General features: G+C 36.7%; 1 protein-coding gene across 1 annotated transcript; it reads right to left on the reverse strand.

Annotated features, from left to right (window-relative positions):
* Positions 1 to 495: 495 nt before the first annotated feature.
* Positions 496 to 10,675, reverse strand: LOC134854996 (fibroblast growth factor receptor 2-like). The gene is made up of 4 exons (XM_063871376.1): positions 10,305 to 10,675; positions 4,600 to 4,677; positions 4,011 to 4,148; positions 496 to 769 (listed from the first exon to the last, which is right to left on the reverse strand). Exons 1-4 carry the CDS (start codon positions 10,673 to 10,675, stop codon positions 547 to 549), a joined length of 810 nt encoding a protein of 269 aa, XP_063727446.1. The 3' UTR covers positions 496 to 546.
* Between the last annotated feature and the right edge of the window lie 6,361 nt (positions 10,676 to 17,036).

The following is a 17,036-nucleotide window of genomic DNA, read 5'->3' on the forward strand; positions in this document are numbered from 1 at the left end:
AGTCAATCATTTGCTTTATGTTCGGAATCAGCTGTCTCACGACTCATTTTTTAAAATGCATGCAAAAGATGTAAAATTACAAAACAAATTATGAAGGAGCAGTTTACGATTTGAAATTTTTGAAAAGTTAAGTAAGTTTTATAGTTGCGGTCTCGTTACTTTTCACACTCTAATCTCGGTCTTCGTTTTCTCAAATCTCAATTGCGATTGGACTATATTCGAAGATGACATTTTTTTTTCATGGATCCAGATTCAGAGCCTAAAACACAGACGAATAAATTTTTTGATAAATCTTTGAACCTTTTTATGAAATCTTAGTTAAAATTAAGAAAAATAGTTTCAGTTTGCAAAAAATGGGTCATTTCTTTTCCAGCTCAATAAACCCATTTTGAAAAAACCAGGTTTAGATAGCAGATCTAAGAATTTAGAAGCTCCCAGAACCAAACTAACAAGGTCAAAAATCTTACTTGACAAAGTGTTCGATTCCAATCCCATTTGCTGACCAGAAACAGACCCTCTCTGGCTACCCAACACATTTTGACTCGGTCAGTCTGACACACAGGTGCATTGTTTGGCTTCTTCGTGGGCACGGGGGAGGGGGACGCTCGGTGTGGTGCTGCTCCCCGAAGAGCTGTTGTCGTCGTTGTTGAGTTGAATGAGGGACGAATGCGGATTCTCCTCCGAGTGATCGGTGAGTGCGGTCAGTAGCTGAGGGAAGTCGGCACGCTCCTCCGGTTTCTCACGCCAGCACCGGATCATCATATTGTACCTGGATAAAGATCTTTAATTATTACTAGCTCAGCATTCACTGACTCGTTGCCCAAACCGATTTTGAAAGAGCTAGTTAAAACATTAAAACTGAAGAATCCTTTTTCCCTCTTAATAAGACTGATTTGCACGTTCGAACTTAGCCGAGCAGTTGGACCATGTGAACAATCCCCATTCCCTCTCCCTCCTCTCCTCCCCTCCCCCCCCCCCCCCCAAATTGATTTAGGTGTGATAAAGATCACTTGGTAATTTCGCAAATTGAGCGATGCGAATTTTCAACCAATCAGAATGCAATATTTTCAAGAGAAAGGAAATAATTTCAGTTCAATAATTATTTGACCGCATCTATCGGCGCTTACGCGTTAAAAGCACAAAATATATCGCGTGTTAGTTACTCAATTGGCAATCTTCAACCCCCCATTAACTTTTAAAAAATCACAGGTTTTAATTTTGAGCTCAGGACAACAATACCTTTCAGATGGTAAAAAAACTCCGAAAAAAATGGCTTATTAAAAAAGCCGAATTTTGCATAGAGAAAAAACCACCTTAAGCACAACTGTTCCGTCACTTTCTTCAAAGTCGGAACAACAGCTTGGATTGTTATCAGCCAGTTAAAATTATGATAAAAATCCCCGGGTTGTCATCGCACTTTTTTTGCTTTAGGATCCAAAAAATTGTTAAGTTCCTCTTTCGTTGGGGGGGGGGGGGGGTGGGGGAGAGAGAAAGATGTTGGGGGAGGGTGATGTTGAAGCTCTTTGAATTACAAGGAAATGTTTTGATAGCAAAAACTGATCCAATCCTTTGAAAACAAAATTTGACGGAGGCAAAGCGGTGCTTCCCACCGCTTGCAATACACAAAGATATGCTACGTGACATATTTTGTTAAAACTATCAAAATATTTGCAATCTTTGAAAGTACACAACTACAGGGTTGTGAATTTTACTTTAACGAATTATTTTGTAAATACAATTTTTCTGAAAAATATCACAAAAAAATCACAAAAATTGTATCTCTTGAGCAAAAATGACTTGGGCGTTCTTAATTGGAGGCGAAATTTGCAACCCCTGAGATTACTCTGACAGCACCCCAACTACAGCTTAGGAAATTCAAACTTTGAAAAATCACAAAATACGTCATATCTGGAAAACTACAACGATTTGAGTTGCCATAATCAGAGGCAAGCTTCGCAACCTTGTGTTATTATACGGACTCTCATGTACACATATATCGAGGGGGGATCAATTGCAGTTGGAGCGATTTCAAAAGAAAGTAATCCGTTGGATCACTGGAAATAAAACGGGAGTGTACATCAACGAACTACGCTTGCTAAACATTTTACCCCTGCCCATGTTCATCCAGCTAAATAACATCTTACTTCTTGCCAGTCTTGATTCTAATGAACGAAATGAAATAGTGTTAAACAGGCGAACCACACGGGCTAGAAATACAGAAATTTTTGAGATGCGAAAAGTGAGAACGGAAAAAGCGAGAAACGAATTTGTTTTCAGAACCAGTAGGATTGTAAATCGATTAGAACCATATATTCGTTTTGATAAACGAATCGGCCTCAAGACGAGAATTTTAAACACGATGTGGAAATTTGTAAACGAGAGATTTTCAGAAATGACAACGTGCACGTGGCAATTATTCTGTGATTGTATCACGTGCAGAAACAAGTGGACATTGTTTTAGAGAAGACGCCGGGACCAAGAATCCCAACAGCAGTGCTGTGAATCCCCAACAACAACAACAACAACAACCACCTTTGAGAGTACCCTCACAATAGCCCACAACAGGATTGAGAATTTCAAATTTTGGAATTTTTTAACAATTAAGTTTTTTGAAAATTTCGGAGAAAATCATAACAAACGTCATTTCTCAAAAACTACAAAGATTTGAGCAGTCATATTTAGTGGCAAATTTCGCAACTTCTGAGAACACCCTGACAGAGCCTCATTACGGAGATGAAAATTTCAAGTTTTGTGAAATTTTTTATACCTAAGTTTTCTAAAAAAAAAACGTCATATCTCGAAACGTACAATAATTTGAGCAGCCATATTCAGAGGCAAGATTTGCAAACTCCTGAGAGTACCCTCACAGATTCCAATAACAGAATTGACATCTTCAAACTTGGAATTTTTTAACAATTAATTTTTTTGAAAATTTCAGAGAAAATCATAATAAACGTCATCCCAAAAACTACAAAAATTTCAGCAGTCAAAGTTGGCGGCAAAATTTGCAACTCCTGAGAGTACCCTGACAGCATCCAACTACAGTATGACAATTTCAAGCTTCAGAAATTTTCTAAATTAAATTTTTGAGAGTTTTTGAAAAATCTCGAAAATTGCTTATCTCGTAAACTAAAAGGATTTGGTTATTCATATATGCAGGCCAGAATCGCAAAACCTGATAAAACTGACAATATCCTACTATTGGGTTGCTAATTTCAAACTTGATGAAACAAATACTCATAAATTTAAACTGGAAAATCGAAAAAAAAACCTTAACCATTGCAATATACGAAATAGCTTAAGCGTGAAAAATTCTTCTGTTAAACATGCAAAATAAATACGTTGAAAAAACCTAAACATGGCGAGATAGTGAAGCCCGCATTTAAGTTTATAATGGATGAAATTTAAAAAATTAGGCGACGGGTAGACAGACATAATCAAATTAATTTAAAAAGCAGATATCCAGACAGACAGACAGACAGACATAATATGGCCTTAAAAAATACTGAAAAATAAATGACCTTGCGAAAAACAAATTGAAATATTTCCTTAAGCATTGCAATATATGATATAGCTTAAACATGGAAAAATTCTTTCGTTAAACATACAAATTTATTATGCTTAAACATGGGAGATAGCTGTCACTCGCATTTAAATATAGTCCAGATTTGAACGGTGCTCACTTCAACAAAGCTTTGCTATGCCAATTACTATTATACAAAAACACACTTTTCAGAGTTAAAAAATGTTTAAGAAAATTATGGACATCAATACGATTTTAGGTTGATTTTCAGTTATTGATACCAAAGTTAAGAGAAAAACAGCAATAGAAGCGTGGAGATCAGAGTTGACTTTTGAAGTTTTTTCTGTAAAAAAAGGGTTTTATAACTAACAAATGTTTTTCTAAAGAGGAGAAACCATCTCATAGAGGTCTTGTTTTGAACTATTGTAGGACGTTATACATATGACTATTGTAGACTATTGTATAATAGAAAACACTTGTTACTCACAGAGTGTCTGAGCATGTGTTAGGTTGGTCCATCCTGTATCCCGTGAAGAGGGTCTTAAGGAGGTCTGCAGAGGGGATGTTGGGGAGAGGGACACTGCCCAAAGTGCACAGTTCATACAACACCACTCCGAAACTCCATCTGGAACAAGGGATGATCAAATAACCATCAATTGAACGAATAGCACATGAGAGTCCCCATTTACTTTTAAAAAATATCTCTTAAACAAATAGAGTTTGAAAAAAGGGTTACATAAAATCGCTATCAGACGATGAAATAAAAAATGCATATCAGAGAAATAATTCAAATCAGTCGCTCAATTTTTTTTTGTGAAATATCGTTGTTACTTCAGTTGTTTCAGTATTTTCAGTTCGCATAACCAACACTGGTTAAAAAGAGTTTTCCGTGGCGTATTTTTGGAAAATATGCTTGAGTACTTTTATTTTTCTTGAAAAAAGAATTGCAATGGTCTAATAATAATACATTTGAGAGAAGCGCGAGTCTGGATTAATTGACATAATCTATGTTCAAATCTTCATAAAAGTAGTCGCAAAAAGTCTGAAAATAGATTGACAAGGAAAACTGTTCTTACACGTCACTCTTGGGTGCGAGTGTCTGGTCCTGTAGCACCTCAATTGCCATCCACTTGATCGGAATCTTCCCACTGTTTCTAAAACCAGAAATCGCGTTAAGTCAACGCGAGATCATAACCGACCGAACATTTAAAGATAAAAGTTAAAAACAAGGGTTGTTTATTCGCACTACTCAACGGTTGGGCTGCGAGACCTCTTGTCTAGTAATTAAGCCCCATGCTAACAAGAGCTTAATATCTAACGGTAGAAAAGACTATTTCAATGGTTCAGCACACGCGATTGATGTATACCTACTGATGAATCGCCTCCTTTTTTCATTGGGGAGTGGGGGGGGGGGGGGTGTGGTCAATGAGATTTGATGTTTGTCACAACGGGTTTCGCAGTACTAATACAGACTATTGTGAGAATTTAATTCGCCCAAAAAGAAGTTGAATGGATCACTGCAGTCTAATATATCTATGTTTACCTTGATAAGTACTTTGGGTGTGAGCATGCGAATCTGACCATAGAGTAGTCCCCCACTTTGACAGAGTAGTCTTAGGCGAGGAGAATATTCCGACAGGCCAGATCTCTGTGGAACAGACCTTTCGACGACAGATGACTCTAAAATTAAAAAAAGTAATATTCAGTCAATTTCGTTGAAACTATAACACGAGTCTTGTAGCAATTGTGATAAATTATCACTTGGAGTATTGGTTTTCAGTTCCGCGATCAAGCTCAATAAAACCACAAACTATTAGCATGGATTACAAATTATAGCGCAACACCGAACTATTAGACTCCGAGCAGCTTTTGATTAATTTTTATTCGTCGATACAACTTAATGTACTTGGAAATTTACATTGGATTTTCTCAAAATGAGAATTTATAATTTTTTCTTCACTTTTAAAAAATCGTTATGGGTAAAACAATTCTGGTCAACTAAAAAAAACTACGAAACTCACCATAGCGAGACATATCTGTTGGGCGAATGACCCAACATGCCATTGGAGGGGGGCACGAAGTCATCCTGCTGCTTACTTCTGTTGCTCCACAGACCCTGTGAGCGGGGGAGGGTGCGCAGGGTGCTGAAGTTGGGGGAACTCTACAGACTGTATTCGCTCTCATTTGAGTCCTGAAGTGAAGATGGAAAACATAGTGAGATGTCGTTTCATCAGGATAATGACTAGTTGTTTGGTATAAAGTAAAAAAGTCATTCCTAAGACGCTGAGTAAGAGAAAAGTATTTTTGGTGTTCTTAAACCGCTCAAAACCATTCAAATCTTGCGCGGTTTTTGAGCGGTTGTTTTAGATAAACCGCTCAAAAACCGCTCACACCGCTCATTTTGAAGCAAAATTTTGAGCGTAATTGTTTAAAAAAACCGCTCAAATCTTGCGCGGTTTTTGAGCGGTTTTTTAAGATAAACCGTTCAAAAACTGCTCAAACCGCTCATTTTGAAGCAAGATTTTGAGCATAATTGTCTAAAAAAACCGCTCAAACCGCTCAAATTTTACATATTTTCCAGTGGTTATTTTGCTCGAGCATTTGAAAAAAGTCGCTCACATTGTTTTTGGTCAAGACATCGAAAAAAATATTACTTGATTTGAGAACAGTTAAGATCTTTTTCAAATTGTAGATAGTATTTCAACTGCATCTTAGCGTGGGTTGACCAATATGCTTATCCTACAATTTCCGTAAATGAAAAAAAGCTACAATTTTTTAGTTTCATAGACTCAGAAAATTGTAAAAAAAAAACTTTAGGATAAGCGTTTTTTCATATATAGAAATTGTAGAAAAAACTTTTTTTTCATTTATGGAAATTGTAGGATAAACATTTTTTCATATATGGAAATTGAAGGATATACATTTTTTTATAAATGGAAATTGTAATATAAGCATTTTATCATAAATGGAAATTGTACGATAAGCATTTTTTCATATATGGAAACTGTAAGATAAGAATTTTTTGGAAACTCAAATGAGGCTCAATTAGCGTTTAAACTTACCCATAAAACGTGCAATCTCTGAACAGAGAAGAAAACCAACAGAAAAATCAGAGGGTTTTAGAGGTTGGAACCTCGAATTCTTCATTTTCTGTAGGCAAATCTCCTCAACTCTTGAGAGAGCAGAAATTTCCTAAGCCTACTCCTAGATGAACCAAAACCATAAGGGAGGAGTTGTCTCAAACGCCAAAAAACCTGTTTTCCTGATGGAAACATTCTCCAAGCATACATACTCCAGTTGTGATCCGCAAGTTATGTCATCAGCATTAATTCATTTCCTCTAAAAAACAAAATTTTACACGTGCGAGAAAACAGAAAACATTCAACACATACGTAATTAATGTTCATTGATATGATTTTTGATCCAAATTCAGAACTACTCGAATGAAAAAATATCAACTTTTAAGGCCACGATCGGAATCATATATAAGATTACTGGGTCAGAAGTCAGCTAAGCGACGGCGCTCAGAAGCAGAATACTGCACTGATTTACAATGTAAAATAGGGCAGTATTGTGCTTCTCGGCGCCATCGATTGGCTGACTTCTGACCCAGTCATCTCATATAAGATTCCGATGGTGGCCTTAGAAGTTGACATTTCTGCATAGGTCAGATTGTACTAATAGATCGGCTTGCACCAAACTTTCACTAATATGATGGCTTGCACCAAACTTTCATTAATAAAATGGCTTGCACCAAACTTTCACTAACAGAATGGCTTGCACCAAATTTTCACTAATATAATGATTTGCACCAAACTTTCACTGATGAAATGGTTTGCACCAAACTTTCACTAAAAAAATTTATCGATTAATTGCAGTGCTTCCACTTTCTTATGTTACTTAAGAAAAAAATCATGAGTCACAAATGCTTTGAAGTTTTCAGAACTGATCAATGATAAATCACGACCGAAACTACATCTTTAGTTGGGAAAAACTGGCAGACTTATCTTCACATGCAAGTTGGATCATAATTCAAAAATTAGTAATTTAAAAAACTGACGACATAACCTAACTTCACTTGATCTAGCGCTTTTAGAGAAATTCAGTCAGATTATAGAAAAAATTGTGGCATCGTCACGTCAATCAGCAAAAAACACATGTTGGATTTGCGCCAATTTTTCAAAACATTTTGCCAGCTGTTTCAAAAGCATTTTCCGGCTATCACTAAAATGACTTGCACCAGACCTAATTTTTAACGTAGTTTTATTTTATATTTCGAGTTATGAAGTCTCCAAAAATTTTTTTCGATCCGTTAAAATTTGATAGCATGCTTATATGTTATGATCTTACTTGGATTAAAACAGCGTTAAAAGATAAAAATCTTTTCAAAAAAAGGAAACGAGAACCTGTTACAATAATAGTTTCAATCAAAATTATTGAAAATTCGGCACCATTTTAGTACAAAATGAGACATATGGTTTTGTCCGAGATCATTCAGATGGGCACCATCTTCTAGAAGGAAGTCTTCCAATTTGAAACACGCAGGCGAGGCATATTTTTTCGGATATAGCCTTCTAAGTTTGTTGTTGACCCGTTTGACCGGATTTTCCCATGTATTTTCAGAGTGATTGAACAGTATTGGGTGATCTCGCCGAGGCAAAAACCCGCAAATTTTGGAATTCACATCTTTCCTTAGTGCATTTTTGAACATTTTTATATTGTGAAGGATTTCTTCATCCGTTTTGCTGTTTATGTCATTGTTTCCAACAATAATAAGAATACATTCGTAGTGATTGACCTGCTCGGTCAGAAACCGCAGTTTCATAGTGATACAGCCTCCACGGGCGTCAATTATAGGTCTGAACAAAAAACTCAATTTGGTCCGATCGTTTGAACAATCATTATAATTTGGACCACTTACCCATTTCCTTCGATTTGAGAATAATTACTCATGAATGAGCCGCTTCGGCGAAGGTTCGAATCGCCAATTTTTATTTCATCTAAAATTTATTTTAAAATTTCAATAAGGCAATTGCAACTTCTGATTATAGTTTAAAACTTTCTTAGCACAGCATCTTTTTCATGAAAAATACCATTAAGCGTTGAAAACCACTTTTGGATGCATTAAAAATTTCCACGAAAAGCTTCTTTTGAAAAAAGTTAATAAAATTTATGAATAGACTTTTTCAATGCATCTCATGGAACCATTCAACATTTGCGCCTGGCTGATTAAATTTACATAAGAATCAGAAGAAAAACCGAATCTTACCTCTACACTAGTTCACAACTTGAAAACAAATGAGCATTCTCTGCTGATTTGAAACCATAGCACACACGGAGCAGACACCGCCGGAAAAATGTAAACGAACCGTAGAAAACAGTTGAACAAAAACTTCAAAAAAGCAATCAATTAAGGTCCACAAAAGGTAACAAGTTTAGACAAGGCATTCACTTATGATCAACAAATTTCACGACAAAAACTAGCGATTTCTCAGTTTTGTTTTCTATGAGGACCACTTATTCATTTCACTAACTTTCACTCATTGCGTTTGCTCTGTTGACATTACTTGGACAAAGTTTTCAAATTTCAGATCGCTGTCATCAGAGAGGCCGTATCTAATAGGTTAATGCAGGGTCACATACGCGTACTTCTCTATACTGTCCTCAAAAGTTACGAAGTACTCAATTTGGCCAAAAAGCATAGCACCATTGGCTCTAAAGCAATTATTACTATTTGGACCTCTCGGATTTTGTTTGTAGCAACGAGAGTCGAAAACCCAATGCGCCACTTTGCAGCGAGACTCAATCATAGAGATTACGAGCAGTTAAAACCTGAACTGTTTCAAGTAAATCAGTGTCAGTTTCTTTCAGTTGAGCGGAGTTGTTTCAATAAGTCCAACTTTCTGCCAAGTCTGTCGCATCGTCTTATTCTGTAGAAGCTTGAAGGAGTTGATGATACTCCAGGTAACGTCTGCAAATTATTTGACAAAATTCATGTGACCCAGATGCGAAATGGGCAAGGAAAGCATGGGCTGATTCGAAACACATTGCAGACATAACAAAGAGAGGACCGAAACGCCGCACTTCATCTGGTAAATGCTGTAAGCAATGAAAGTTTATAGTTTCACATTTCTTATCACCGAAAATATCAACTGCATCCTCTGAAAATTTATCGAGTAACTTTTCTGCTACTGTTATGTTTTTTTTTCAACTTGAGTTTCAAGAAGAATCCTCACACCGAAAAAAAGGCGCAACAAGCTCTTGTATTAAAAAGATTCCGGTTTCAAGAACTCACGAAAAACAACTGGCGCAAGGAAGAACAAGTAATTGAAGTATTCATTCGCTTTGAACTGCGACACTTCGGAGAGAACTCTTGGCTGTCAACCGTGCTGAGATAATTCAACAGGAACTGCGACATGGTACATAATATCGTCAATTTCAACCCTCTCTTTTTTTCAGCAACTTCATGTGTCTTGCCAATAGACTAGCATAGACGCCAATTAAAACGCAATGCATATAATCAACTGGTGCTGACAACGCCAATCCAGGAACAACACAACTAAAAGCGCTTCTACCTTTAACACCTACCATATTTACTTTTTGGTTGCCTTGTTGCATGAAATTTTCGGCTTTTTCTACCAGATTTTCATGGTACATTGGCTCTCTTATTTGCCGCTTTACCCGATAAACTTCGTCATTAAGCCTGATGTTGAGGGGATAGTATGAGTGCGTTTAGCCATAAGTGACTCCAGGATGGGGACAATACTGGCAACCGTAGTACCTGTTATGCTGGTACATATTCAAAAAATTTGACTTAGCTATGAGGTCAGCGACAATAAGCACAACATGGAACTTGAGGCAAAATAAACGTCTATTCGGCATTAGAACTGCAACCTTTCGTTGTAGCTCTTGAGTCAATTGTTTTACAATTTCTTCCCAATTAGGCTTTCCTTTGCCAACAAACAAAGCGGCCAAAGCAATATTCTTTTTAGACATCCGTAGAATCGGAGGAAGCTGGGCAACAGAAAGCCAAATAGGGTACATTTGGTGATTGACGCTTGAGCTCACAAAAGTAACTCCGTCAGTTGATAAAATCAAGTCAATGCAGATTTCGTCTAGCTGTTCGGCAATCTGCAAAAGCTCAACAGGCATATCGGAGACTTCATCGCGACAACGACTTATTTTTTATTTAATAATGCTTAAATTGTTTCTTTGTACAATATCCTTAAGCAGTTCTGCAAACTTCAATACGCATGTCTGACTTTCTGATGCAGGAAGAAGTTTTGCTGTTAGATCTTTGAGGTTCAGTTTAATGCTCTGCAGACTTTTAAATGCAGATGGCAGCAGATTAGGATTTGGCATAATTGTTTTTAAGAGCTTCAGTAAGTCAACTTGACAAGCATCCGAATTTTTATGATGATTGGTGAAAGCTCGGATTAGAAATTGTGCATTTTTGGATCCAACTCTGCAACTGGGGTATTAGGGAGTAAATGTGCCTCCAAGTAATTCAAAATAATTTTCCTCCAGAACTGGCCGGCGCTGCTTGAATTCGTAACTCAAAAAATTTGTTTTTTCAGCAGAATTTGGTGTTGAAGCGCCCACGAATGGTTAACTCGGAAACCTGCAACATTCAGGCGGACCAGGCATAGACGCGTTTGGCAAAGGCGAGCTTGTCGCGAGAAGGTGACTTGCAGATTCTAGATCTTTCAAATAATCTGTATCAGAGTCTTCAGGTTCCTGCGCAACTAACACCTGTGAGTTGTCGGTGAGTCAAAAACGTTTTCACACTGCACCTGATCTGCAGATGAAGTTAACAGATCAGCCTCATCAAAATCGCCAATTAATATATCGCTACAATCGTTAATTCCTTTCATCATATCTTTATAAGCTCGATTTTTTTCGTGCCGACGCAAGCGTGCTTTTTCCTAGCTGTAAGATCCTCTTGCAATAATTCAGCCACTTACTAGTGCTTTGCAGATCTATATCAGCAAAGTTTTTATGATCTCCATCTTGATACTTTGCTGGAGAACGATCTTCTTGTAGTGTTTCGGCCACTGGCGAAAATTCGTTGCGAGTTTTGTGCAATGCCATATTATCCATAATTTCATGCCCTCTACCCTGGGATGGTTCTAATGACATAGGAACTTCAGGTTGACTGTCAGCTATAATTTCCGCATTTTCATTAATTGGTACAGGTGTTTGCAGTACAGGTTGTTGCAATTCTAATGCAGCTCTCTCTCTCTCTCTCACACACTGAACAAGTTCGGCATTTGCACTCATGATTTGAGAAGAAATCGTCACTATACTGTACCAAAACTTCATCATTGGTTTTCAATTTTTTCAAAGTACGAAGTCGGACTAAAGTTTTGTCGAGTGACGAGAAGTCATACTCACAATTCGGTTCACAATCTGAATTAATGAAACGAATAGGTCCCAGCATTAAATATGCTGTTTCTCTATCAGAGACTTTGTATATCACCGAAAGGTAAGTGAAGTCCTCTGGAATGATCCGGAGGATGCCTTTTGGTCCATTTGGTAGAACAATTTGCCCTGGTATCGATTCTGTTCCACTATAAATCAGTTTATAACCCCCGTTATTGTCATGCTTTATTGCAAAAGAATCTTTGATTGACTCGTAAAGGTATCGTACATTATTGTAAGCACTTTCCCACACTACTTTTTCCGCAAGAAGCTTCTGAAAATTCCACTCTATTTTCAGCGGTACGACAACTCGAGCTTTCCTAGAGCCGCACTCCACAAAATTTCGTACCGCTTGGGCGTCGCATTGGGCGAGAACACACTAATCAGCGCCAGACGGTAGGCCCCTGGAGCAAAATTGAAACAATCAAAGCAGAAGGAAACCACAAAAATCAGGAAAAGCAATGGTCATTTTGCTATCAAACTCAATAAAGGCATAAAACAAGATTTCAAATTAGACACGATGCGGAAAAAACTAAGACAGACGCATGCTGAGCCAGAAAAAAAAATGAGTAAAAAACATCAGACAGCTTACCTTATCCTCTGGGCAATCCTTAAATCAGACAGTTTATCGAAACCTCATAAATTTGGCGTGTGAAACAACTCGGGCGAAGAAAAACTATCGCATCAGATGTTTGGCGTAAAAACGTCTACGAGAAATAGTTGGTCCCAAAAAAGTGATTTCCAAAATCGCATTAGATGTTTGTTTCAAAAAAAATTGAATAAAGTGATTCAAAACATTTCACACGCGGAAACAAAATACCGATAGGATAGCTTCAATTTCCATTCAATCATCAGCCATGTCAAAAAAACTGTCCATGAAAAACTCAAAATCCATGTGCAAGTGTAATTAAATTTTATCGAGGCAAGTTTTGTTTAAAAAAGTCACGCAACTTCTATGAAAATGGAAGTGAAAAGAATATTAAATTGTCCAATAACTAAGTTTTCTCGCTCCAAACTTAAACCAAAAAGATAAATCTTTTAAAAAACTCAGCTCAAAAGATCAGTTAACCGAGTTTTTCAAATCAGAACAATTCAGATGGATGCAATTTCAAAGGTCAACTGTATCTGATTTAACTTCGCCGCTGAAGCCTTCGACGCAACTCATAGCTGTACAAATCCGCAGCACGCAGTGCATCTTCTTGCTATTCTTTTTTCTCAAACCGTGCTTTGATTCCCTCTTGAAAAAAAATCCCGCAAGGCTTGTGGCAGTAGCTTTCGACCAGCATTTGCTATGCTATCTTTAACTAAAAGACTATGTTGGGTCAAAACGCAGTGTTGACCCACGCCAAAAACATGTCGAGCCAACTCTCGGCCAAACTCAGCTGGTCCACTTGACATTTCATTCACAGCCACACCATACCACATTTTCGGGTTCGAACGTATAGACAATTCTGGGCAGCTCAACAAATCGGACCTAAAGAAAGCTTTAGCATAAGCTTTAATTGACTGCAGTTGTTTTTCAAAAAACTTAACCGTACGATGGAAAAAAGAAACTCAATTTCTTGTACATATTCTTTTTTCCTTAACGCGAAAAGTTTCAACTATTTTTCTCGCCAGAAAAAATTCAAATGTTTGAACAGGACTGTCGAAGACATTTCAAAACACCAACTTTGATCCAGTGATTTCTTTTAGCCAAATAATGACATAATAAGTCTTATATTATTATTATTATTCGCATGCTTGAAAAAACTCACTGATAAAATTTAAACTAGTTGAAACCAGAAATCAGTTCCTTTTTCATGTGAGTCAAGCGATGTTTTGCCTATGACACAAAAAAAATAAAACAGAAAACAATTAATTTTGATAACTATCAGGCAAATGCCCGAATAAAAGTTATTCAAGAACTCAGTTACAACGAAAGCAAGTCGAATCTGAAAGTATTAGACAAACATTGATTTCCATGTTATAAAACCATAATTAATTCAAACAGACAAATAGCTAATTCATGGCGTGTAGTTAACAGTATGAGTGGAATGACAAAATGATTGAAATGTCTGGTATTCTTCAAACAAACCGAATCTTCTTTATCATTATATAAATCAAACCAAAAAGTTTTTAGGACCAGAGTTAGAAAAAAACTCAGAGCACGATCAATAAGAACGAACAATTTTGAACCGTAGGTTAGCAGCACAAAACAAAATAATTATACCAACATTTTTCATTAATTCAGTAGCATAAAGTAAAACCGTGTCTGTACAAAACAGTCCCATACAAAACAGTCCCATACAAAAGAGTCCGGAAAAGTATGAAAATGAACAAAAAAAACAGTCCAAAGCAAAACTGTTCGAAAAACATTCCCAATTAAAAATTGTTTTAACTAGCCGGCGGGCCGAGAATTGTCCTTTGTTCAACAAGCATAATGAACGAAATAGTGACCGCCGCAGTCGCGCCAACGTGTTGCGAGCTTGCCAACAGAGGGTAGGACTTAATACAAAATTTAGAGCCGGTTATCACCGCAAAGCGGCGACGCTCGCGCAGCGCACCCACCGGCGACCTTAAACCGGACTGTTTTGTATTGGACTCATTTTTTCCTCCGCTGCATGATTTTTGGGACTAATTTGTATATGCACCAGTAAAACACATGAAATTGAAAATGACCCAGCTTAAATAATGATTTATGCTTGAGCGAACAATCTATAATCAGTTTTATTACAAAATAAATCAGTTCACGGTGGGTAATTCAAGATAAGTCTATATTACGATTTTAAAACTCTTATCAAGCTTGAAAAATTTACTGATAAAAATTAAACTAGTTGAAACCAGAGTCAGTTCCTTTTTCATGTGAGTCAAGCTGTTTTGCCTGCGGCACTTAAAATGAAAACAGAGAACAATTTTTTGTGATAACTATCAGGTAAATGCCAGCATAAAAGTTATTCAAGAACTCAGTGAAAAACAAAGCAAGTCAAAGATGAAAATAACAGATGAACAAAATAAAAAAATTTTGAAACTTCACAATTTATTGTTTTTTCTCAAAATCAAAAAAGAACAATAAGGAAGAACATGCCGATAAGCTGTGTTTTGCCCAATATCAGAAATCTGATACAAAGCGCGGAAAAATCTTCATATCTATTATGCGAATAAACTTGGCTGCAAGGAAAATAAACGATCTAAAAGTTTCAAGAGCAAATCATAAGAGCAGTTATTTTTCGAGTTTATAAACTTAGATAACTGGATTGTACAATTCGTTCTTTTTACAATTATTCTTTTTACAATCATTATTTACAGAGAGGTTTTCTTTAATCTTTCGAACTATTGCCACTACAAATTCGCTATCGTAATGTGAGGTTGGGAGTGCTTTTCCTGAAGATAATCTCAACAGTAGGTCTGTAAATCACATTTCTTTTCCAGGTTTGTGTTTGATCTTGAAATTAAATGGTAAAAGTCGATTTACCCAACGGGTTAGTCTGCTGTGCATAGTTTTGTTGCTATGATTGGCTTTTAATGCTGATAACAATGCCTTATGTTACGTTACAATTTCAAACTCAGCGCCATACAAGTAATTTTTAAAATGCTCTGTAGCCCAGACTACTCCCAACAATTCTATTTTGTTTGTAGAATATTTATTTTTGTGGCTATTTAAAAGTCGGGAAGCGAATGCTATTGTTAACCATTTCTCCCCGTTCCATTGTTCTAGAGTGGCTCTCAGACCGCTATGAGAAGCGTCTGTCTTTAATCTTGACATCCTTTTTATGTCAAAGTGATTGTACTCTGTAATGTTAGCTATCTGTTGTCTTAGCTCTTCAAACGCCTTCGTATGATCGTCGTTCTATTGGTAAACTGATTTTTGTTTGCAAGAAGTGGTCGTAAGGGGGAACTTAGAATTGACAAGTTCGGAACGAATTTCATATATTGGTTAATTGACCCGAAGAATGACCTTAATTCGGATAGGTTTTTGGAGTTTGGAAGGCTTTTTATCGAATCTGATTTTCCCACCAATGGTTTCACGCCCGAATTTGATATCTTGAAGCCCAGTCACTCTATTATTTTTGGAAATGCGCATTTCTCCCATTCTACCGCCATATTCTTGTTGTCCAAGATGTTTAAAATTTTTGATAATATCGGTTTGTGTTCATTTAATGATCCTTTTGAAGCTAACAAATCGTCGTCGATATAACAATTGGTAAAAGGAATGTATTTCAATAAAGAATCCATCACCCTCTGGAATTCGTTTGGCATATCGCCCAGTCCGTAAAATACCTTTAAAAACCTATAGGTCCCGGTGGTTTCACCAACAACAAGTGTCTGTTTGCTAGTGTCTGTGCATAATTGTAGTTGACTGTACGCATTTTTTAGATCTAGATAACTAAACCAAAATTTCCCTGACTCTTTGCATGACAGTTGGAGAGCTATGTTGTCGATAAGCTCGTGTTTGTTTGGCATTTGATATTTTTTCTTGAATATTTGGTTAATTAATAGTTTCGAATCTAATGCCAACTTGATACTACCGTCTTTTTTTTCTTGTAATCACTTTTGGACTTATAAAACAGTCTTCATCGCATTTGCTTAACTTCAAAATATGCACTTCTTTTTCTATTCTATTTAGTTCCATCTTTACATTATCTAGTAAATGCAGGGGAACTCTTCTACCTTTGGTTTAAATAGGTTTGAATGGAGAGTGGAAATGAGTAATTTTTCTGTCCAATGGTATTTTCCCAACTCTGTTAAATAATCTTTTTTACTTATGATACAGATTAAAAATTGTGTCTGAATTATTGTTTAACTTACACAAATATGGGAGTGTTATGTTGTTGACGGGTAGTAGAGGCTGTCGTTGGGCTATCTCGATTCCGATTAGTGGTAGATTATCGTTTCCCAGGATATTCCTCACATGTCCAGACGTGATAAAAAATGGAAATTTGTCCGCGGTCCATCCATTGGATTGTATTCTCACTACTACTTTCCGGTTGATGTTGATTGTATCATTGGTAAATCCGCAGCATAGTTCACTAGTCTTCTTGTCTACTGGGTGTATTTTCAATTGTGGGTTTCTCAATTTCAATTCGTGTAGGACGTTTTGTTTCAGGAAGCGGAC

The sequence above is a fragment of the Symsagittifera roscoffensis genome, chromosome 10 (assembly GCF_963678635.1).
Source record: "Symsagittifera roscoffensis chromosome 10, txSymRosc1.1, whole genome shotgun sequence".
Taxonomy (NCBI): domain Eukaryota; kingdom Metazoa; phylum Xenacoelomorpha; order Acoela; family Convolutidae; genus Symsagittifera; species Symsagittifera roscoffensis.

Coding starts and splice junctions, on each gene's coding strand:
- LOC134854996 (XM_063871376.1), bottom strand. CDS start 10,675: ATGCCTGTTGAGCTTTTGCAGATTGCCGAACAGCTAGACGAAATCTGC. Junction 4,149..4,599: donor CTCGCACCCAAGAGTGACGT/GTAAGAACAGTT, acceptor CCCTTGTTCCAG/ATGGAGTTTCGGAGTGGTGT. Junction 770..4,010: donor AACACATGCTCAGACACTCT/GTGAGTAACAAG, acceptor ATCTTTATCCAG/GTACAATATGATGATCCGGT.